The 23,707-nt window shown below is 36.8% G+C and overlaps 1 protein-coding gene across 4 annotated transcripts in view; it reads left to right on the top strand.

Annotated features, from left to right (window-relative positions):
• The window catches only part of LAMA2 (laminin subunit alpha 2), a 336,473-nt gene that overhangs the window by 288,420 nt on the left and 24,346 nt on the right, over nt 1-23,707 (top strand). For all 4 annotated transcript variants that reach the window (XM_086877039.1, XM_086877040.1, XM_086877041.1 and 1 more), the window contains 10 exons: nt 1,706-1,888; nt 4,720-4,874; nt 6,531-6,674; nt 7,568-7,701; nt 12,568-12,727; nt 14,398-14,522; nt 15,109-15,271; nt 17,220-17,364; nt 19,163-19,301; nt 23,557-23,677. In XM_086877039.1, the coding sequence (XP_086733165.1) occupies nt 1,706-1,888; nt 4,720-4,874; nt 6,531-6,674; nt 7,568-7,701; nt 12,568-12,727; nt 14,398-14,522; nt 15,109-15,271; nt 17,220-17,364; nt 19,163-19,301; nt 23,557-23,677 (1,469 nt within the window). The remainder of the gene's footprint in view (nt 1-1,705; nt 1,889-4,719; nt 4,875-6,530; nt 6,675-7,567; nt 7,702-12,567; nt 12,728-14,397; nt 14,523-15,108; nt 15,272-17,219; nt 17,365-19,162; nt 19,302-23,556; nt 23,678-23,707) is intronic.

Raw genomic sequence — 23,707 nt, forward strand, 5'->3', positions numbered from 1 at the left:
TGGGCCATTGAGGTCTTCTCAGAAGCAATGAACACTTCAGACCTGTGTGATTCATGCCCCCAGGCAGGCCAGTTTTATACCACAGTCCTTTGGCATGAAGGAAAGCATTATCCCACCTCCTAGGATTTACTTCTTATTGCCCTTTTTCGTAATCTGGCTCAAAAGAGATCTCTTTGCTAAACAAAGGTCGCTTTGTTTTGGTAATGTTGTGGTGATGGGTGAGACACCTGGGCTGTTCTTATGCAAATCAGAGTTTTCACCACCAAAAAACCCAAAAACTCTGCTCCCCCCTTACTTTAGGAGTTAGCTTAGCAACTTGCTGCTTTTGCCAATGGACCATTGCTTGAGTCATTAACCTTCAATATTTCAGTGTCTCACATGTGCGCAATTGTTATTCTGTAGAAATTTTTTTTAAAGTGTAATACTCATTAAAATCCCAAAGTCCTGGTATGTTAGCTACTTTGTATTCTGATAGCAAGGGACAGGGAGCTACAACGCACTTTCATTATAATGGATAGTGAAAGATAAAATGAATGTTTTTAAAAATTAAATGTTTTAAATCAATCTGTTTTGCTATGATTTTCTCTCCAAGAAGCACTTCATAAACTGAAGTTTCACTTTAATAAAAGTCTCTGAAGAAAATCTGTATTCTGTCTGATTTCTGATGGTCTGGAAGGTTCAGACTGCTAGTAAACCCTTAGCATGAAAAACAATTTACAAAATTCATCTTGTACATTTTTGTGGCTTTAAGATTCCAGCTAACTGAAAAGTTTTGATTTAGATTTAATAGTCCTCGAAATCAGGACTCACAAAATAGATTGTTTAATATTTCATGCTCATCATGTACCATTTCTTGGGTTTTGGTCAAGATACTGACATGAGTATTTGTCTTGAGCACAGATAGATGTCTTAGTCAACCAAAATGGACCTCTAAATCCTGTTAACCTTAGGACACATAATACTAGTAAATACTAGTAAAAGTAATATGAATTATGCAATCATTATCAATGTAATAAACTCTTGGCAGATTAGAATTACAGGATGCTTACTCTTGGCACAAGGACACTCATAAAAACAAGCAGATGAGTATTAAGAATGAAATTCAGAGCAAATAAATGGTGTGGATAAGAAAATGGAGTAAATTAGTTGTCCAACAGGAAAATGATCAAATGAGGAAGGGAGAGAAAATGACCCCATCATATATCTTGTTCAAGGATTTGAGAAAGCAGAGAGCAGTTTAAACATAATTCTTGTGTCCCTGCTATACTAAGAGTCAGATAAAAGCAGAAGGATTCAGAATGGGATAGACAGATCACATGTGGGACAAGGACCCAGGTGCAGAGATGGCATAATTTAAGGTGTGGCTGAAAATAATTTGTGGGACTAATAGAGAGAAGTAACAGTAACTTCAACTTTCAGCCAGAAAGGTGCATGACCCCTTATAATGACCCAAAAGGAACTACTTAGATATGATGGGAAAAGGCAATCAAGACATTCTTTTCTTTCTCTTGGCAGGACTGACAATGATAATGATTTATTAAAGATTCCGTCATATTTCTGAGGTGCTGTTGTATTTTGGGGGTTTTTCAGAACCAAAACTTCAGAAATAAAGGTGGAGTTTTTTGGAGCACAGATACATATCTGTACTCCAAAAAGTTACTTCTGCACTCTGGGCAATCATTTAATTACCATTTTCTACCTACAGATACAGCTATAAAGATACAGGCAGCCAAAGACAAAGCAAGACAAGCCAACGATACTGCAAATGATGTCCTGGCCCAAATTAAAGATCTCAATCGGAACCTCCTGGGCTTGAGAAAAAACTACAGTAAACTTACAGACGATGTGTCCAAAACAAATGCAGTTGTGAAGGATCCAGTCAAGAACAGTAAGTTGTTTTTTTGGGGTTGTTTGGTGGTGGTTTTTTTCAGTTTGTATGTTTCATTTCATATCTCAAAATGAAACAGAGACGCTCCAGAATTTCACTTATATAGCATTATTACAGTATGCTGGGATAAAAGGACTCTCTATCTGGGCTTCTATTTTCTGGGCTTCTTATATGTGAAAAGGGACCAGAGGTCCCTTTGAACACTCAGAATTCTGTGAAAAGAATTTTAAATCTTAAAGACTAGTGCTAGTATTTGCAAGAAAAGCTAATGTCAGAAGGATGAACATGTAATGGATAGATTTGTTCCTCAGATTACTTTTTAAAATGTTTAGGAGGTGAATAATCAAAGATTCTGACTGGCAATTCACTCCCTGATTCAAGAAAAATACCCTGCACTAAATCTGCCTTCAGTCTATCAGATAATCAGTCCTTGGAGAAATGCATGACTTCTTTCGTATACATTACTATTTTTGGTAGGACACTGAAGACATTTAAAAAAAGGAAGAAGATTCTGGGAATGTGGTCTTGTCTGCTTTTTTCCCTTTTTTTGCCATGAATTCTCCTATCAAGTGTGACAATGACTTTAGCATTTTCACATTGGTTAGGATGAATAAAAATGAATTCTATATTACAATACATTTTATGGTAGATTGCTAGACCATCTCTCATATAGGAGTACACAGCCACAAAACTAGTGTCTTTAGAAAATGTATGAAGAGCTAATTTCTCAGCTATTCTGGGCTCCTCAGATTGTTCTCAGCATTATGAAGCTGAGCACCTGAAAACACACAGTTTAGGAGGCTGTCATTCTCATTCTGTGGACAAATATCCTCTGCCAATTGTTGCTGTACAGGTGAAAGAAGTTAATCTCCCATGGCAGTTTGTCACTGCCTGCCTAGTGCAAGTTCCTCTTCGCTCATCAGCTGAGATACATGTGTGAGCCCCAGTACCACTGCCATTGGGTGCATACAGGTTTAGACAATATGTAAAGTAGTTATTGATTGAAATGGTGTGGTTAGATTACAGCAGACTGTAGAACCAGCAGATCTGTCTTTTACAGGGTAGTGGGAAACAACTGAGAAGCAGTCTTAAAGCAGTCATTTCTTGGCACTGCTGAATCTAGACTAGGCCATCTGTCCCTGCTCGAGTACTCTCATCCTGTGTGTACCTTAGCACTTTAGTTGAGATCAAGAGTGGTAATTTAAAATTGAAAAATTAAAATCTCTTTATTGTCCCCAGTCACCATTATTTTGTTTGCATTGAAGACTGGTCTTAACACTTGCAAACTGTTTTGTGTCAGATGAAGCTGAGGTGTGAGATGTTCTCCAGAAGTACACTTCTGTCGTTCTCCAAATGTTAATGGATACTCAGATTACAGAATGAAAGTAATGTAGGGTGAACCATTCCAGATGTATGAAGTGAGTAGGTTGGCATTCATGAAATAAATGAATAATGAATAAATGAAAAAGTAGACATAGCCTATATCTATACTTTATGTATACTCTAATATGTCAAAATTCAGGTGCTGAATTCTCATTTTGATAGATACGAAGTATTTAAAAGGTAAAAAGTTATTTATAGACTCATCCTGTCCCTTACTTTACTTCACATGTCTTTAGATCTTCAAAACATTCTCTTATGTTATCTTCTATCTTCTTATGTTATCCTCTGTTTTTTTCTCTTTTTGTCTCCATATCTTGCCTGCAGAAATCTGTACGTATGTTTTTCTTACTTGCAGCTTATAGTGTGCATTTTCTAGTAAAGAATGACTCATTGCTTACCATCAAAGCCTCTGCATGGTCCTCTATGTTTCACATTCATTGAAATAGCTAAAGAGTTACTTTTTGAAAACTTTGAGATAAAGTGATTTGGTAGCTAGTTTATCTTACATGAAACCTTAAAAAGCATTTTGAAGGTTTTGGTATGAGTGTTTGGGTCAAAAAACTAGATATGCAGTTTTTCTTGCTTTATCTAAACATTATTTTTATTGTTATTATTATAATTACTATTATTTTTATGTAATATGCATCTTTCTGGTAAATGCATGTTTGTCCCTTTCAGTGTCATCCACAAAAGCCCACATCCTCATTCAATCCAAGTGTTGCAATCAAAAAAAAAAAAATCAAACTCATCTGCTGATGAGTTGTCAAAGAGAGTGTATTATTCACTAGTTGTAGGTTGAGGGGCAAAAAAGTAATTTGAGGCTTAAAGAAAGACAAAAATATTTTAGGAAAATTATTTAGTTCACCTGAACAAAAAAAAAAAAAAAAAGAATTTGCAGTTTACTGACACTATTTTTAAATCTGCTTTCAGTACACATATAGAATTTTAAGCTTGTGACCAGAATAAAACCTTTTTGTATTTGTGCCCATTATAGATAGTTCAAGAATTCATTTCAAGTTAATTTTAACCCAGTAATTTCAGAAATTACTTATGGAAACAACCCAGTTTTCATTAATCCAGCATTTTTCTTCAAAATTTGGGGTTCTTTTCAAAGAAGAAAGCAAATATTTCATTCATAAACTCATAAACGTATTTTGCTTCAGGAAATGTTTTCCATAACTATCATCCTGACCTGAAGCATAGTTATGTCTTCAAAATCCTGCTTTAACACCAATGTTTGCTGCTATTGCTACTTTAACTTGATTCTAAACATTCTGAAATTGCCTTATTCTGTTCAGTTAGCTTTCTGGCCTGTGTGTACCTCTTAGTGGCATATACAATCTCCTGAGCATTGTGTATGCAGAATTTTCTTGGATTTTTATTATTGCAATGTATAATTCGTCTCTGACACTATTCTCTAAAGCTCTGCCTTGTTCTTTCTTATGAAGTTGCTGATGCAGATTCCAGTATTAAAAACCTAGAAAAGGAAGCTGATCGCCTGCTAGATAAAATCAAGCCAATCAAAGAACTCCAGGATAACTTAGGGAAAAACATTTCTCAGATAAAAGAGCTGATAAACCAAGCTCGGAAGCAAGCCAATTCGGTGAGTCCCATTTCTCAAAGAAAAATGACCTTTTGAGTATTGATGGGATTTTATTTTCTACTTTTTATTTCTTTTCTACAGTGTGAATCCTTCCTAATTCTAAATATGTGTAAAGAGAGCAAATAATGGAGTATAATTTCTCAGGAAAAAAGAGAATATTCTGATGATTATCACTCTGTGTCTTGTTTCTTCATTTAAAACACGCACTTGTAAATGAATAACATCTGTAGGAATGAATCTCAAAAGATTATTTTCAAGAAGTTTTTTAGGTGTTAATAAAGCAGAAGAGTCATAATATCACTGACTTTTTGTGAAAGCAAAAATGTATTTTTCTGCTTCAGCACTGATATTAAGTCCCAGATTTCATTTCATAGACCTTGCATTACTCAAGAATGACACCATCTCAGTCTCACTGAAATTGATGAGTATATCTGCTTTTCCCATGTTTTTCATTTTTCTCTGTCCAGTAGCAGCACCGAAGACTTGATCTTAAGAATATATTTCTAGTCCATTAAGCGAGTTTGGAATTCATCTCCCAGTTGATTCAGTAATATTGTCAACTCTAGGATTATCTGGTTAATACTGAGATTATTCAGCTTGTGATTTAAATAGAAAAGGAAAAAGAATCTTGTGGATGATACTTGAGAAATCTTCCTCAAAAGTGGTTGAAAAATAGTTTAAAAAATAAACATAATAATAGGATACTGGGAAAGAAGTGATAGGATAAATATCAGGATACCGGTGAAAGAAGTTTTCACCACATATGTGATGAAATCTGCACAGAGCAGAAAGACAGGCTACAGTAATGATATGTTTTGTTACATTCATTTCCTGTCTGAGGGCTTTGAAGTACTTAACTGTTCAGCATTTCTGAGATAAGGAAATTAGGGTTTGGTCCTATAATGGATCTCTTTTTAGTAGAGTTTGCCATAAGCATAAGGTAATACCATTATGTACATTTCCTCTAATGCATAAACATGTCTAGCTGGGATTGAAACACCATTGTAATGTCATTATGTCTGTGCTGGTGTTATGAAAGCAAACAGTAAAGTGTTTTTATCTGTGCTCAGTGCCTGAGGAAACCAATACATGGATCCAAATGCATGTGTCACTCAGCTGTGGAAAAAAAACTTAGTTATGAATGCCAGCTCCATTAGGGACTATGTAAAAGCAGTGATAGACATAACTGTTGTTTTAAAAATAGTTGTGAAAATATGTCTTAAATTGGCATAATCAAAGATATTACAAGGGAAAAATAGATAATTATGACTACCCAACAGCAATATGCTGTAATTCCTTCAGGAATGCTGCTTATTTCCTAGCTGCATATTGTACTAATAGACTATCTGTACTGCTAGAATTCCACTGTTACTTGCATTACACCAGTATATCTTGTAGCTATTTTTAATCTACACATTTCATCCTTTAAATGTCAATTCCAAAGAGATTTTATTTCCTTTTGCTAAACAATCCCAGAAAGAAAATTAAATTTCTACCTTTTTTGCATATCCAAGCAACTCCCTGGTACATGAAACAGAAAAACGTGAAGGAAGAAAAAAAATATAATAGTCTTATACTTATTTGGAAGCATCTACAGTTAATTCTGAAATAATAAGCAGTGAACTGAATTCTTTCTGTTATGCTTTTTTTTTGAAGATCAAAGTGTCTGTGTCCTCTGGAGGCAATTGTATTCGCACATACAGACCAGAAATAAAGAAGGGAACGTACAACACCGTCATTGTCAATGTGAAGACTGTTGTTGCTGACAATCTGCTTTTTTACCTTGGAAGTGCCAAGTTTGTGAGTCTGTCTCCTTGCCTTTCGTGTCAGAGTTGCTCTATCAAATCAAACTACTGGCAAATAAAGAAGATGAGAAAGGCTTTTTTTTCACCCAGAGGCTTCAAAGCAGTAGTAGAGGGTCTAAAATAATCTAGACATTTACTATCTATGGTATTAATATAGAGATTTCTAAAATACGACCAGCAAATTTTTTACATATATCTTTATTTTAACTAGATACAAAATAGCAGGCTTGTACATGAACTACATTAGAGCTTTAAAATTCACAGTGCAACCAGAGTAATTTTGGAGTGGGTTGTGGGTTTTCCTTAGGGAATGAAGTAGATAATGATATTGCATCTGTCAAAGCTCCTATTTATTGTAATTTTAAGTCAAGACTACAATTTCAAGCATAATAATGGTGAATGATTCAGTTTCCCATGAGGCCTGTAGCAGACAGACTTCTAGAACAACCAATAATATTTCAGTAAATGGAAAAAGTGTTCTATTTTCCAGTATTTCCAACAGGTATTTTATTTACCTAATACAAAATGAAAAGGCTAGATGGCATCATGTATCTCGATATCTTTCTGTCATCCAATGGATGTTTCATAGTGTTCCTCTGAATTAAATCCTTCTATTAATGGCTGCAATATTAACATTATTTAAGTCTGGCAGTCATTTGCTGCATATCAGTGAAAGAAATAATTTTCCATCTTTAGCTTAAGATTCTTTGTTTGAACCAATAAAAACAGGGAAAAGAGAGTCTCATTTTAGAGCAACATGAGAATTAATGTTAATTCTCTACTGTGTATGTTTGGGTTTCTGGTGCCTCATTAGACCTTCTGAAATGTTCTGGAAAACTTCCTTAATTAAAGTATGAGATCACTTCTATTTTCATGTTTTGCATGTAGACTGACTTCTTGGCCATAGAGATGCGCAAAGGCAAGGTGAGCTTCCTGTGGGATGTGGGATCTGGAGTTGGAAGGGTAGAATATCCAGATCTGACCATTAATGATGGCTTTTGGTACCGGATTGAAGCCTCTAGGTGAGTAATATTTCACTTCCAAGATTTTATAAAGCATGGCTACTATGAGAAATTCTAGTCTGGTTTGCAAAAAGGTTTTGGACTTGCATTTGTTAGTGCCAAAAGTGTATACACGATGTTACTATGTATAGTGTATACACTATGTTACTATTGAAATGTCTATTATTCTCTCTCAAGAATTTACTTTAATCACATATTTCCCCTCTAGCATCAACAATCTATGACTCCTTATATTTTATCCCTTTTGTTTATGTATCACTCTATTGATTGTCTTCTTCAACTAGCTTACTTTTAAAATCAGTTACAGGTTTTGGCACTCGAATAACTACTATTCTTTTCTCCTTGAATTTTAAAGAGGAGCAGCTTTTCTGAATTTCTGGTCTTGATACAGTACTGCAAGTGAATGGTCTGTCACACAGCAGTATCTTGATTCTTACTCAGAATGCCATTCCCATAGGCAAAATGTCTTATCAAACTGGAAATATTTATGAAAGATACAGTTCATGAAAATTGAAGGAGAAGATATTCTGGAAAGTTAAAATATATTTTGTAATTTGAGATCAGCTATTTAATGTCTTTGAACTTTGGAAATACAGCTACATAAATGTTCAAATCCCAAATTTGTTAGCTGAAGTTTGTATTTCCCATTCAAGTAGCAAACACGTGCCATATGGTGTAGTAATCACAGCATAAGGATTGCATAACTCTATAGCCTTTATCCTGAATAGATCTTAGTAATTTAGATAACATCAGCTGTACCATAATTTGATAAAAAACTGAGTAATTTCTCCTGCATCATTACAGTTAATTTCACATAGTATTAATCATAGAATGGATAATATAGTTAGAAAATGAGAGAATGAAGGAGAAAGAAAACAAAGCACTCTAATTCTGGTAACATGCATAGCTCCCAGAGGAGGAAATGGCATTCAGTTTAAATAATTTAATGAAATCACAGAAATCAGCCATTCAGAGCAGAGAATTAAATAAAATTATGGCACAGTCTCCAGAAGCTGGCTTAATGAAACCTTAGTGCTAGAAAAATACAAACTGGGTTACAATACAAATTGTTGAAATCTTCACCGGTTCATATTATGCATATCAAAACAGCTTCATGACACAGTAATGCCAGGCTTTCATTTACAAGAAAGCTGCTTCAGCAGAATATGTAGCCAGAACACAGTATAAAATTCACACATCCTACAAAAGCCCATTACCTATTAGCTGGTTGTTCTGGATATATAGGATGTGCATGCCATTAGTTTTGAACAAAGTGCTGGATCAGCAATTTAGAATGATTACAGCTGCACAAATCAGAAGTACAGAGAGGTGTTTAGGAGAATTACATTGCAGAGGCATTAGGTGGATTTGTGGAATTAAGATGAAGAGCTTGGGACTGATTTTGCATTCTTAAGGCAGACTTCACAAATCACATACCCTTATGGAAGAGTCTTCAACTCTGAGCATTTTAGTCCATTTAATAGCTCTACTCTAACTCCCTTCCTGACTTGTTTGAGAGTTTTACTCATTTCATTCCCTCATATATTTTCTCCAAATTTCTGCTCAGTTCAAGCCACAGACTTTTTCAGCCTGGCAGAATGGCCTGAGCAGCTGGAGCAGGGCATCTGCTTAGAATGAGGACATAAAATGAAATTCTGGCCTTACTGAATTTTGGTGTTTTCAGTGGTGACAAGGATTGGCAGTAATAATGATATGGTGTTAAACCCACCATAGGTTGATAGCCATTCTTAAGAATCCCAAACACTGTGGCACAGAGGTTTGAAAATTCTCAAGTTCACTTAGCATTCTAAATGAAATCTCAATATGAAAAATTGAGACTCAACTCTCACTGTTGAGTAATGGTCAGAGATGGTCAGTTTATGCATGCACCAAAATTTCCAGTTAGTTAGACTAAATTGATAATTACTGCATCACTTTTCCAAGGACACTTTTAATTTTCATCACCTTTTTTATTTAAAGCATACTGATCCTTTGCATTTTATTGTATATACAGATGTTATAATGGAAATACCTTGAGTTTTTTTTATGGACTTGCAATAAAATTTGTTTATTCCTATAGGACTTTCTAAAGGTATTCCCTATACTTTGATGGTACAGAAGTTTAGCAAATGTCACTTACAAGTTACTTACCTGCTTACAGAAGCAACTCTGATTTGCATTAACAACTGCAATCAATCCAAGTACCAATTAACAAAGGAAAATCTGGCATAACAGTATGTGACAAAATGATTTAAAGCAGATTTACAACATGCAAATAGTGTCAATTTTGTGAGACAGTCAGATGGATGAAAGAATATTTTTGAGACTCACTAGATCAGTGTTACTTGACTTCAGCAGGCCTCAGTTAGGAGCAGGACCTGATTAGTTGTGATTTTAATCAACTGTGATTTAAGCATTACCATTGTTTTGATTGTTAGTGACAGAGTTTAAGCAGTGCCCTTCTTTTGAGGACAAAGGATGCCTGAATCACAAGTTCACTATAGACACATCCAGTTTAAGAATTCAGTCTTAAAGTACTGTAGCAGATATAAGCCACGCTTTTCAGTGAAGATTTTATGTGCTTTCAAGGGATCAAGGAGCAGAGTTTAGTATATGGTAGTTTAAAATTTAATGCTGAAGGCTTGCTAAAGTCTTCTAATTTATTTCATGTCCCTCCTTAAGAGCAAACACTGCATGTCATTACACAAATTTTTCATAGAACTATAGAATAAGCTGAGTTGGATGCACCCATCAGGATCATCAAGCTCAATTCCTGTCCCTACCCAGGAGACCCTCAACAGACGCAACATGTACCTGACAGTGTTGTCCAAACACTTCTTGAATTCAGGAAGTCTTGGTGTTGTAACCACTTCCATGGGGAGCCTATTCCAGGGCTCAGCCACCCTCTGGATGGAAAACTTTTTTCTGATATCCAACCTAAACCTCCCCCAAATCAGCTTCATGCTGTTCTCTCAAGTCCTGTCACTGATCACAGGTGTAAAGAGATCAGGACCTGTCCCTCCATTTCTCCTTGTGAGGATGCTGAAGTCTGCAATGAGGTCTCCCCTCAGTCTCCTCCAGACTGAACAGAACAAGTGATCTCAGCCCCTCCTCATAAGGCTTCCCCTTCAGACTCTTCACCATCCTTGCTTTGAACAGGACTCTGCTTTGGACTTACTCTAATACTTTAATGTCTTCTTTTATATTGTGTCACCCAGAACTGCCCCAGCACTTGAGGTGAGGCTGCCCCAGCTCAGAGCAGAGCGGGACAATCCCCTCCCTTGCCCAGCTGGCCATGCTGTGCCTGATGTCCCCCAGGACAGGGTTGGCCCTTCTGGCTGCCAGGGCACTGCTGGCTCGTGTTCAACTTGCCATGGACCAGGACCCCTAGGTCCCTTTCCATGGGGCTGCTCTCCAGCCTCTCATTTCCCAGTCTATACACACAACCCCATCCCAGTGCAGAATCTGGTGCTTGCCCTTGTTAAATTTCATATGGTTGGTGATTGCCCATCTCTCTAGTTTGTCGAGGTCTTTCTGCAGGGCCTGTGTGCCTGCAAGGAAGTTGCCAGCTTCTCCCAATTTAGTGTCCTTTCAGTGTCATTTTGCATATCAGCCACATAGCGCTGATACATCCTCTGTAATCCTCCAGTTTTACAGAACTGACTATCACTAGAACAATATCTTCCAACCTGGTAACTTGTCATGCACAGGGTAGCAATGTCTTTTTGCTGTCAAGTTAGCCAAGATCTTTCTTCAAGCTCCATTGTCCTCTCTAAATAAGAGAGAATTATTTATAGAATAGACTCCATTGTGAGCATTTCAGTCTGTTTGAAGATGAAAGACATCCATACTATTTGTGAATTATTAGATACACTAAAAATTGTCAGTCTGCTCAGTTACTTTTGCATTATTGCACCTGAGTGTTTTTAAACTAATCCTGATTTCAGCACAATATAGACTGGAAGTGCCAATAACTTTCTTTCAGAAAGCATCACAATTCAGCTTAAAAAAAAAGTTTCTAGTGACTTTTAGTTTTTCAAGAATTATTACTTTTATCCCTTAAAGGGCTTCACATCAGTAAACCTTCTGCTATAAACCAGTTGCACCTTAGACCCACACAATCAATGGGGATAGAATTCATGCAAGACTACTGAGGGAACCACTTTTAATCATATACCAGCAGTCAACTTCAGCTGGGGACATCCCAGGTGCCTGCAAACTGATGAATGTTAGACCCATTTGTAAGAAGTTTCAGAAGGAGGATTCAGGAGTCATATGTCTCCAAAGTGTGTTCCTTCTGTTGTAAAAATATGTCAGCAAACTCCTTCTGTGCCAGTTACCACATAAATATAATCAAAGGAGTAGAAAATAAACTGATGCAGAAACTCCTAATAAATGGCAAAGTCCATTGCTGTTGTGTTGCCATCTATATTTGATGTGATTCATAAAGGACAATGAAGTAATATTCTTGAGCATAATGGGGTTTGTACCTGTTTGAAAAGCAGCCTGACAGCTTCACTGCAGAAATACGAATTCTGTTTCTCACAGTGAAGGACACTGAAGTGCTTTATCACTTCAGTTCAAATATTATCTAATAAACATTATTTGTTTTAGTCAATGCAGGGTCCATGTCATGGATATAGTGAATTTTATTCAAAAAGGACATTCAGGTGAGAAAAAGATCTGGTTCTGTGATCATGTCTTCAGCTTATGCAGTGTTAAGTATCTGTTCATTTGTATCAAAATGAAGCATAATCAGGTCAGTCATATGTGCTTCTGTTAAAAGGCACCATCTATAATAGAATTTTCCTATGCTTGGTGTAACTACTGACTTTGTATACATAAATATTTTTTTTAAACCTGTAGGACTGGGAAAAATGGCTCAATATCAGTGCGAGCTCTGGATGGTCCTAAAGCCAGCATCGTGCCAGCCACATTCAGTGCTGTCTCTCCACCTGGATATACCATTCTGGATGTGGATGTTAATGCTGTGCTCTTTGTTGGTGGTTTAACAGAAAAAATTAAGGTAATGCCTTTTCTGGTGTTTCTATTTTAGCTGGCCATTTGTGTGGACAAATTTTGTTATTGCTTAAAATAGAAACAGTAAATTTTAATATGCTGGTGTCATTGTAGTAGGTGCTTTAATTGCAAGTAGTTATAGCTGTTTTCAACCTCAGTAGGGATTGTCCAAATATTTTTTGAAGAACACTCTGAAGAACACTCATTTTTTCATTTTAGTCAGAAAAATCTTACTGAATTATTTTTTTTCTCCAGGTAAATAAAGACAAGGGCAGCAGTAGGAAGCCAGTCTGTTTTAAGTTTGGTATTGCTGGTATTTTCACAATGTAGAGTTTTAAATGCTGTCAGATTTGTTTTGCTCAAATACAGTCTCTGAATTAAAATATAACTTCAGTTTTTTGGGAATTTCTGTCATGTCACTGTGGTGTCACAGTTGTAAGGCTCACAAAATGAAAACCTTAACCAAGACTTTCCTAAAACTGTGCAGCTCTTTGGACATTTAATCAAGCTTACTGGTATATCTTAGGCCTCTGACACAGAAATCTGCTTTTTCACATTATTGCGGTTTGGAATGCTTTAGATTTGTCCTACAGCTTTGTCCACATCCCCTTATGCATGCATTTCTGCAGTGTATTCAAAAAGAAAGTTCATTTTCAGTTTTTAAAAACATCTTTCATCTGACTTGTAGAAGACTGTGATACTTAGATATTATGAATTTCTTAGAAGTGACATTAAATTCATACTTGTTGCTAATTAAAATCTATCCAATTACCCTGGGAAATATCAGTAGCACATTAAGTCTTTTGAGTCATACTTTTCCTTGAGTATTTTCAAATTGCACTTCTCCATGTTCTCTTGCAAGATCTTAATATTTGTAATTGCTGTAAAAACAGCAGGTGCTTGTCTATCTCAAATAGCTAAGTGTATAGATTTTTAATCAGCTCATATTGATGAACTGAAATTTAAATGAATTGGTATTTTTAGAAGGATAATTTTTAGCAGAGTACTCTGTGCACTGTCAACTATTACTACCTTCATCATGGTACCACATTAAGGCCTAGTGAGCACTGCTCCATGTGTTTTAATTGCTTTGCCCTCTGCGCTTTTTTCTGCATCCAAAATTCAGAATGAACTTTACGGGTGTAAAGTTGAGTTCTCAGTCTTTCTTTTAGCTTGGACAGTCTGCTAAATCTCCAGGGTTTCAGCCATTACAAGAGAAACACTTTGCTTATTTTATTGTGGGAAAGATTGCTCATAGTCCTTTCTTGAAAGTCTGAAATGAAAACCCATCTAGGCCTTAACAGGTGAGAGCAGCCAGCTCTGAGCAGCCAGGAAAACTGATGGTGGAAGCCAAAGCAGCTCCTTGTTCTTCAGGACTTGTTCTCCCTAGGCTTTTCCAAGAGTCTCAAATCTAAACAGTCTTTCCCATTCAGATTGATACAAAGTTCAGTTCACATTTTCACTGATCACTTGTTCTGGAGGAGGGCTTCTCAGATTAAGTAATACTCTTGATATTTAAAATATCACAAGACATCTTATGTTTTTTGGGGTTTTTTTATGATTTTATATGGAATTTTATATAGTATTTCTTTTTATGATTTTTGTACCAGTTATGTTTTCAGATGGAGTAGATCACTTTAAAATCAATTCTAAGGAGGTTTGTGTTCTCTGTTGCAGAAGTCAGATGCTGTAAGAGTCACCACCTTCACTGGCTGCATGGGTGAAACCTTTCTAGACAGCAAACCCATTGGACTCTGGAATTTCAGGGATATTGAAGGAGACTGCAAAGGGTGTGCTGTCAGGTAGGGAAAGCACTGACTGTTTCTCATGCTTCTTTGGGGAACCTGTCTGCAGTGACATTACGTTCGGTGGTAAGTAGTGGGAATTTCCACAGCAGCAGTCAAATTCCAATGTCTATGCAACAGAATTTAGGTTGCAATTCCACTGAGAGGGGAAGCAGCCAGTCTGGGTTGTAAGTGTGGTCCGTGAGTTATCAGAACTGAGCTGGTGTGACAGGGCTGTGACAGAAAGGATCCTGACAACCAGTGACCAGAAACAGTCAAAGCATGAGAGAGCATGAGAGCCACAGTGAACCGAATGACAGCTGTGGTGTGGGTGCCTGCCCTTCTCAAGTGGCATGGAGCTGAGTCCAGTGCCTCAAGGTGTCTTTCACAGCCACCAGGGTAATAAGCAGAGACCCCACATAAGAAAGGTGTTTGCATTCTCAAAATAGCGTGGGAAATCCTGTCCCTGTCAGTGGGAGATTTGATAAGACATCAAACCGAGCTCAGGAAGACTCCCAGGAGGTGTGCTCACATTTCCCTAGCCCTGCACTTTTTATTTTAACTTCACATGGCAAAAGAATATGTTTGGAATTGTTCTTTTCAGCCCACAGGTGGCAGACGGTGAAGGAACGGTGCAGTTTGATGGTGAGAGCTATGCCATGGTGAGCCGCCCAATCCGCTGGAACCCCAATATTTCCACTGTCATGTTCAAGTTCAGGACCTTCTCATCAAATGCTCTGCTGATGTATCTTGCTACTGATGACTTGGTAAGAGCAGGCAGCTAACCTCTCTGCTCCTTGCAGTTTTCTCACCATCTTTGCAGTCATTGAACTCATCAGATCATGAAAACAATTCGTAATCTATGGTACCACTATCCTGGTATGATGGTGCCTGGTGTGATGCTTGACTGCTGGCCAAATGAAGACAGTGTTATAGTGTGGATGCTGACTACCTAATATTTACTGAATGGAAAACATTATGTTAGTCTGGGGGGAATTCCAGCCTTTCTGAAATTATTGATTCATTTTCATTTATCCCAGATGTTTATGTGTGTGAATATTTTCAGTTGTGTTTGTCCATTCATAGTATAAAATATCATAGTGTGATGGCAGGGGGAATATGGGAAAAGATGAGTCTTATATAGAAATCCTACTCATATAAAGAAAATGTTTATGTTTATAGAAATCATCCTACTCATATAAAGAAAATGTTTATGTTTTATTTAGTGTGTTTAAAGGGGGACTGGTGCAACAAATAAGATGTAATAGTGATTGTGTTTTTACAGTATTTGCAAATGGTATCTCTTACAGCTAAAACAGAGAATAGAAACATTAGTTTTAAAGTTGTTTAAGGTTTTTATTCACACACAGTATCATATGTGCATGGTTAACAGGGAGAAATTATTTATAAGACACCTGTCCAGATCTAAATAGCTCATCTCTGGTGTCTCTGATCCAGATTGATTTGCATGACTGACAGGGAACAGAATCTTTCCCTTATCCTTTTCATATGGGGCAGAAGTTATGTACAGTAGTTTTCACTGATGTCTTGAAGAATTACAGAGAACTTTCTACTGCACAAAAAGTGTGTCTGTGTAAATCAGTTTTATTTCAGATTCCTGTATTTTGGAAATAATTATCAAAATAGCTGGAATTATCAAGGAGGGGGGTAGTCCTCCTGACTGACTATAGAATTTTATTATGATAATGAAATACTTATGTAGCTTTTGTAATGAACTTTTATAATTGAATATTGAAATTAATGTCATTATTGTAGATTATTTTATATAATTATTGTTGACTTACATATTTTTCTATGATAAAAAATACTTAATTGAAATCCCAAAAACAAAGCACAAGCTACTGGTCCCTTGTATTATTTTGTCTCTTATGATACTGTCCCACCACATAAAAACTTGGAGGATTCTCTTTCTAATGATGCATGGATAAACATGCCTAAGCATCTAGAATACTGAGTTTATTCAGTTTTACTCTGCAAAGAGGTGGAACTGGCCTTGAGCAAAATGATAACAAAAATTTCTCTGGTACATTTATGTCCTGGGTCATAGTTCCACCATTACTTACCTAATGGCTTTCGTGCTGTCTGATTCTCTGGCTGGCTGTTTTGCGCTTTGTATCATGCCAGCTCATTTTCTGGAGATAGTGCAGCATATGCTGTTGCTCCATCTCCAGTTGCTGCTTGGATACTGGTGTCAGTGGTTGATGAAAATAAGAGTGTTCATAGCTCTCTTTGTCTCCATCTCTCTGTTGCTATCCTGCTCCAGTTTTCCATCTTCACTATTTCTGTTTTCTATCTTGCAAGTTTAAATCTAGCTGAGGTATGCAATAAATACGCTAATTATAGTACAAACACACTCTCAAAGCTGAGAATTAGTTTCAGGTAATTATAATGTCCATTTGTATCTTCAGTCTAAAATAAAAGTACAGCTATCCCATCAAAACTCCAACTATGATGCCAGCAAAATTCCAACTAAATTAGCAATCCAAAAGAGAATGTAAGGAGGAAAAAGAGCTTGGCATCAGACTTCTGTAGGTCAGAGTCCTGGGTAGTAAATGTATAAGTTGTGGCATTTTTAAAGTTTGAAAAGTGTTGTCTTTAGTCACCCAGGATTAAAAAGTGTTAATTTAATGTCTTATGCCTCTTACCAAAATGGACAAGAGTCATAATGGTGTATCTCACCCTTTTCATTAACAGAAGGACTTCATGAGTGTAGAGCTCAGTGGTGGGCGTATAAAAGTCAGCTACGATCTGGGTTCAGGTACAGCTTCAGTTATCAGCAACCAAAATCATAATGATGGCAAATGGAAAGCTTTCACCCTGTCAAGAATTCAAAAGCAAGGTAAGTTCCTGTGGTGTCAGCACCATGACTTTTCTTCCAGTTATCTGTACAGTACACCTACCCATCTAATCACAGGGAAGATGCTGTGGGAATTATAAGTTCTGGTGATTTAGCAACTTCTTTTGCTTAGATTATAGATGTGTTGAGTTGCATGTGATTGATTGCACTGTCAAACAGCACTTTATGAACAGGTAGCCTATTTGTCAGGCATAGTCTTTTTATACAGTCATAAATTGCATTCTAAAATTCTGACTGGGGAAAAAAAGTCTTTTCATCAGTTCCCTGATGTTCCAAATCATGAAACACGTGTGATTTTTGTTAGGACAGCAAAGGCTTTTATGCTGTACAGTCCTCTCATGCTCAGTATATGCCCAAGTGCTTTAAAAAAGTAGTGACTTTAGTACTGATAGTACAGTATTTAACTAGACAAACACCACTACTTTATCTTCCCTAATGATGTGCATTGTGCCATGAACTGAATCTGCATGGAAACAACTGGGAACATCTCTAGAAGTTCTACTAATTCTTTAACATGTCACTGGCACATAATGTGAAGTGGTGGAATTTGATAAGAACACAAAGACTACTGGTTATCATACTGGCAAAACCCATTTTTTGTTTTGTAGTCTGGTTATAGGGCTGGTAGAATCTTAAGCTGAGCCACATTCATTTTATTTATGGCAACTGTGACATACCCTGTGCTTTTGCAGTTTGAATTTTTACTGTATTCTGAATCTTCAGGATCACCACAAGCCCCTAAACACATTCCTCTGACCTCTGCAGTGCCAGCGCTCTACCTGGCCTTCACACCTCATACACAGTCCTTCTTCCTTGTCATTTGGATGAAGTAGACTTGGGACAGTAGACAAAATAATTTAGTGATCTCACTTGCAAATTTTCTGCACCTTTAGAGGAGGAATGTCTTATTGCTAGGCAGTTATAGTTCATACCTAACCCAAGAGGTATTAATATAAAGTACAATGTCATGTAATTGTAATTTATTAATAGCATTCAAACAGTGTGTTTATAAAGAAGATACAGGTATAGAAATTAAGGGAAAATTAATCTGGTTTTGGTAAGGTGTAACAGAAAGTCTGTCTATTCAATTCTCAAGGAAGGAAGGAAAAAAAATCCTTTCTTTTCATCCCTATATATCATCGGGCCTGCTCAGCATTTTTCACTGAGTCTTATTTCTTTTATTGAACTTTATATTCTGTATTAATCCATACATTAAAAATATACATGGAACAAGCACCCAAACAGGATGGTTGTATGTAGCACATCACTTACTCCATACTGAGATTGGACGTGAGAGCAACTGACTGCTTTGGGTTTGAAAGTGGTTTAGAGCGACTGATCACCAGTCTCTAAGGCACATAATGACAGTGCTTAACAAACTTTTACACTAAAAAATCATGTTCAAGAGACAATCTTTGCACTGAGATCACAAATTAAATGCAAAATGATCTCTTGTCATGACTATGTCCTGAAGTGTTAGCTCCAAATTACAGTGACACAAAGAAGGCACCAAATGGAAACAGGTTTAGAGAATATATAAAAATAAAGTGTACAGAATTGCTATAACTTTTCAGGTTGTTATGGAAACAGAGGAAAGTGCAGCTTTCTTCCCCTGCCCATAATTGATAATGTGGAAATCCAGTATCATAATTGCAAAATACAGCCCTCCTTGCCTCTTCCCTCACCTGTTAACCCTACAAATATTTTTCGGTTGGTTTCTTACATTAAGACATCATTGTTCATGATGGATATTTTGTAACTAATCTCAAATGTCTTTTAGCCAACATATCAATTGTAGACATAGACACCAATGAAGAAGAAATCATAGCAACAACTTCTACAGGCAGCCACTTTGGACTCAACTTAAAAGGGCATGAGAAAATATATTTTGGGGGATTGCCAACCCTGAGAAATCTAAGGTAATGTAGCTCAAAACCAATTTCTTTAGTCTTGATAAGGGGATGTAAATACAATGTAATCTTATTCTCTGCATTTATTTCTCAAGTTCATTTGCAGCAAGTGAATGGTGAATTCCCAATGTACCCTGTACTGCCTCAGCAGAACAGTGCTTTATTTGCATATGTTCTGTATTTCACACAGCTCACCTTATACAGATACAATGGAAATTACACTTGCAGTGCTGTACATCTTTCTGATTCTGTGCAAGAACCATGATGTAGCTGACTTTTTAAGCATTTATTTATTTGATGCATAGAATTTGTGACTGGAGATTCAGAGAACTGGCTCAATACCTTCACAAAATTAAGGGCAAGTGTTTACTTTGTGCCTGAGTAGAAAAATTGGCCTGCAGACTACTCTGCATGGGATTACTGCTTAATGGATATCCATGGTTTTGCATAATCAGTGTCAGTATATTTTAAATATGTATTAAAATATTTTGCTTAGATATATTTTTTAATTATTTGTAGATTTTAGTTCCTGGTCTCCTAAGATACAATTCCTCCTGTATTCAGGACTTAAAGTATATGATATGATACTCTTCATGTATTTAATGTAAGCAGAATGAAATATTTTCCATTCAGAAGTCCGATCCTGAATTTTCTGCACAAATAAAATTCCCAGTAATTATTTGTTAAATATTGCATAGTAATAGTAATAAATGCTAACTTCAGCCTAAATAAACTAAAGCAATGATAAACAGATACTTGAATTTAGTGACTTTCCTTCATGGCTTTAAATAGACCAAAAAACTTACTTAAAGTTTAAATGAATATTCAGCAGTTTTGCAATGGCAAGAACAAGAGAATTCTGTGCTACAATGAACAGATGAGCAACACAGAAACAGCCCCATTAATCTATGTCAGCTTTAACTACGTGGTATAATGAGAGCCTTGAAGTGGTCTTGTGCACAAGGAACTGTTGTGTTTAATCCACAGACTCTTCTGCCACTAAAAGAATGGACATATTTGTTAATTTATTAGGATAATCATTGACCTCTGATGTCAAATCACCCAGCAATAAAAAGATCTAAGATCCATTTTACTCATGAAATATTACACTATGTTATGTAATTGTGAAATCACACCAGTGCATAACAAAACGTCTAGAGCAATTATCTTCCACTTCCTTTGTGGCTGCCCAGAAAATCAGTGTACCACAGCTACTTTGACCTGTGGTAACCATTCTGCCTACAGCTATGACTCATCAGTGCCTGAGGCAAGATTAATGTTATGGTAAATTAAAATCAGAAGTAGTGAAAGGGGGATTAGGGCAAAGCTGAGCTGCTGCAAACAATAGGCACTGAGGTATCCATGACTTTGTAATTACCACGTCGTGTCAGTTCTGCCAAATTCTTTTACATGGTTTGCTTTTGCTCATGACCAAGTATAGTATCAAGTTATAAAAACCCTCTGATGTGTTACATTTTAAGGTAGCTATTTGCTACTGTTATAGTAGTTAATATATATATCTCATATATATCATATATATATTATATATATTAATATATATATAAAAATTTAACAGTTAATGCTATAACTGCTAATTGTTATAGCATACATAGACTCTCACCTTTTATTATATATTGTTTGTAAATTATGTACACCTGCTTCACTGTGAGATGTCTGAACCTTGCTAATAAGTATCACGGAACAAAACAAGAAGTACCGTTTGCTGCAATTAATGCCACATTGTTGTTTTCTTTTTTTGTCTTTCTTTCTCACCCCAGCATGAAAGCAAGGTAAAAACAATCAGATTATTTGCATGACTTGCATGTGTCTAGTTAAAGCGCAGCTTGAAGGCACGGGTGGCACCGCAGCAGCAGCATGGGCAAGGTTTAGATCAGAGCAGCTGCTACGCTAAGGCTCTTAGTTCAGCGAGCTGCTCCTGCCACAACCAGCAAAGCTGCTCCCAAGTGCTCACCACCATCACTTTCCACGCTCTGCACACACCTACACAAGCAACTTTTATTTTCCTCGCACAGCTGCTTCCTTCAGCTGTGTGTTGCTTGTGGCAGCGCAGTGCCTCAGTAGCGGGGCTGCAGCCAGCTGTGTTGCTGACCTTGGCTCCGACCTCCGGGCTGTAGGAGCAGTCTGGTCCTGTGTGAGTGAAGTAGGTACTGAGGAGAGCATGAAAGCAAGGTGGAGATTTTTTGTGAAATTTGCCACTTCTCATGTTCATGTAGTATGAGTTCAGGAGTATGAGGGGGAGAGAGGGGAGGTCGCCTGTTTCTGACTGCGTTTTCAGTTTGCGACTATTTGTATCCATTGCTTTTGCTTCAGTATACTCAGATATGAACTGATTTTCACTGTGTTTTGCAGCCTAATTCCTGGCCTGAATTGGAAAAACACAACTTCACCCCCACACTCCTGCCCTGAACCTCAGAAAGATTATTTTCTCCCAGGCTCCAGAAATTTCTTGGGTTTTTTCCCTCAAAACTGGCCTATCTTGGCAAAAAAGAACTAACAAAAAAACCCAAAAACAAACCTAGAGTTATGCAAGGTCTTTGTGATCTTGGACTTTGTTTGCTGTATTTTGGAAAGGAAAAAAGCAGTCTTAAACAAAACGTCAAGCAAGTGTTCAGTGTTTGCAAAGAGCCAGACAACCCACGGTGCTCCCTTCAAACCTTACCCATTCTGTGATTCTTTGGTATGGGTTGGGAATTATAACAGCACCTGTTTGTAGCAGGACAGGATGAGGACAGTCTGTCAATGGACAAGGCAGGAAAGGGTAGTAGCAGGAATGGTTTCTGGATGGCAAAGGCTATGGGCAACAGCAACAATGGTAACAGCAAAACTGTTCTTCCATTGGGAAGATAAATCCGTAAAGGAACTGGGGAAGAGCTAGGAAAAAAAACCTGAAAAATGAAAGGTGAACTTAGCTACTTGACTGCAAATAAAGCAGCATATGGATCATTTTAGTAAACCAGATGCTTGCTTTAACTTATGCAGAGTACTAATTTGCCAGAGAATACATTACGCTTGCTCAGTTGGCTCTAATGCAAAGAATGGCTTTCAGTGCCAAAACATGCAGCTGATTAGTATCTGCACAAAATGGTTTTATTTTGTAATTAATATTCTTTACATTTTTTTTTCCCTTCCAGGGAACTGCAGTTGCTTCCCTCCTTCCCCACCCCACCCCAGTTTTAACTCCTTATTTAATTCCCAAATTAATTTTTCTCTCTTTGAGCTGTTCATACTATTCAGATGTTCTAGTAAGCACTCAAGGGTAATATTTTTTAGTAAATTAAATAGTGGGTTTTTTTTTCCTTTTTGAATTTACTCTCCATGGTGTCAATGGCACGGTTTTTTTTCTGAAGTGACTTTACAAGGCTTTTCCTCTGGCAAGCCTGTTTCAGATGTTACCAGCAGTTATGGCCTCACTCTGGTGTACCTGAGCCTGGAAAATTGTACTTTTGCAATCAAATATGATAGTTTTGGTGTTACTTTCAAGGGGTTTCTCATTTCTTCTCATCAGCCAGCTGATGAGTCAAACATGGACCTTGAATTCCATTACAATATTTTCCTGTCAAGGATGGATAGTTACATTCTGTAACAAACCCAAGTGTTTTGTTTTGTTTAACTGCCTGAAAAAGTCAGATGTATTGCTGTGTCCTAAGAAAATATGCGGCAGTTTTCATAAGAAAGTTACTGGAGATATAAAATAAAAGTCAGTCCACCTGATTGAATTCCTGAAGCATGTTGGCAAAAACTTTACTCAAATATTTGTATGCTGCTAAAGTTCTTCTTTATTGGCTCTAGCATGTAAAAAGAAGAAAAAAAAAATTCTTCCAGTTAAGGTGTGTCCTTATTGTCATGATTTCCTAGTTTGCATCTTTCTTCTTTGCCTAAGAAACAGTACCTTCCTTATTTCGTACCTCACTGTGTTTTAACGTCAAAGGTGCTCTCCTTTACCAAAGAAAAAATACAAAAAACAAAACAACCAACCAAAAACCCTTAAAGAAAAGAAAGAACAAATTAAGAAGGGGACTGTTGTCAATTGGAGATGAGATGAACCTCGTTACACCTTTGAGTGGTGCAAGGCAGAGTGCAATGTGTGCTGATAGAGTGTAGAAGTGTATTCAAGTGTATGTGTGTAGTTAAAATAAAAATAAAAAACAAGCATCTGTGCATCTGAAAGTGTACGTATGTGTGTCTGGCTGAGTGTTCTCCCTAAACTCTATTTTTGAAAATTGTACTTCTAAATGTTTTTTAGGCCTGAAGTGAACTTAGAGAAATACACAGGTTGCCTCAAAGACATTGAAATTTCAAGGACACCTTATAATATATTGAGCAGTCCTGACTTTGTTGGTCTAACCAAAGGATGCACACTAGAGGTTAGTCTGATTTCCATGTATTTTGGCCTT

This window comes from Cyanistes caeruleus, chromosome 2 (assembly GCF_971803275.1).
Source record: "Cyanistes caeruleus chromosome 2, bCyaCae1.hap1.1, whole genome shotgun sequence".
Classification (NCBI taxonomy): Eukaryota; Metazoa; Chordata; class Aves; order Passeriformes; family Paridae; genus Cyanistes; species Cyanistes caeruleus.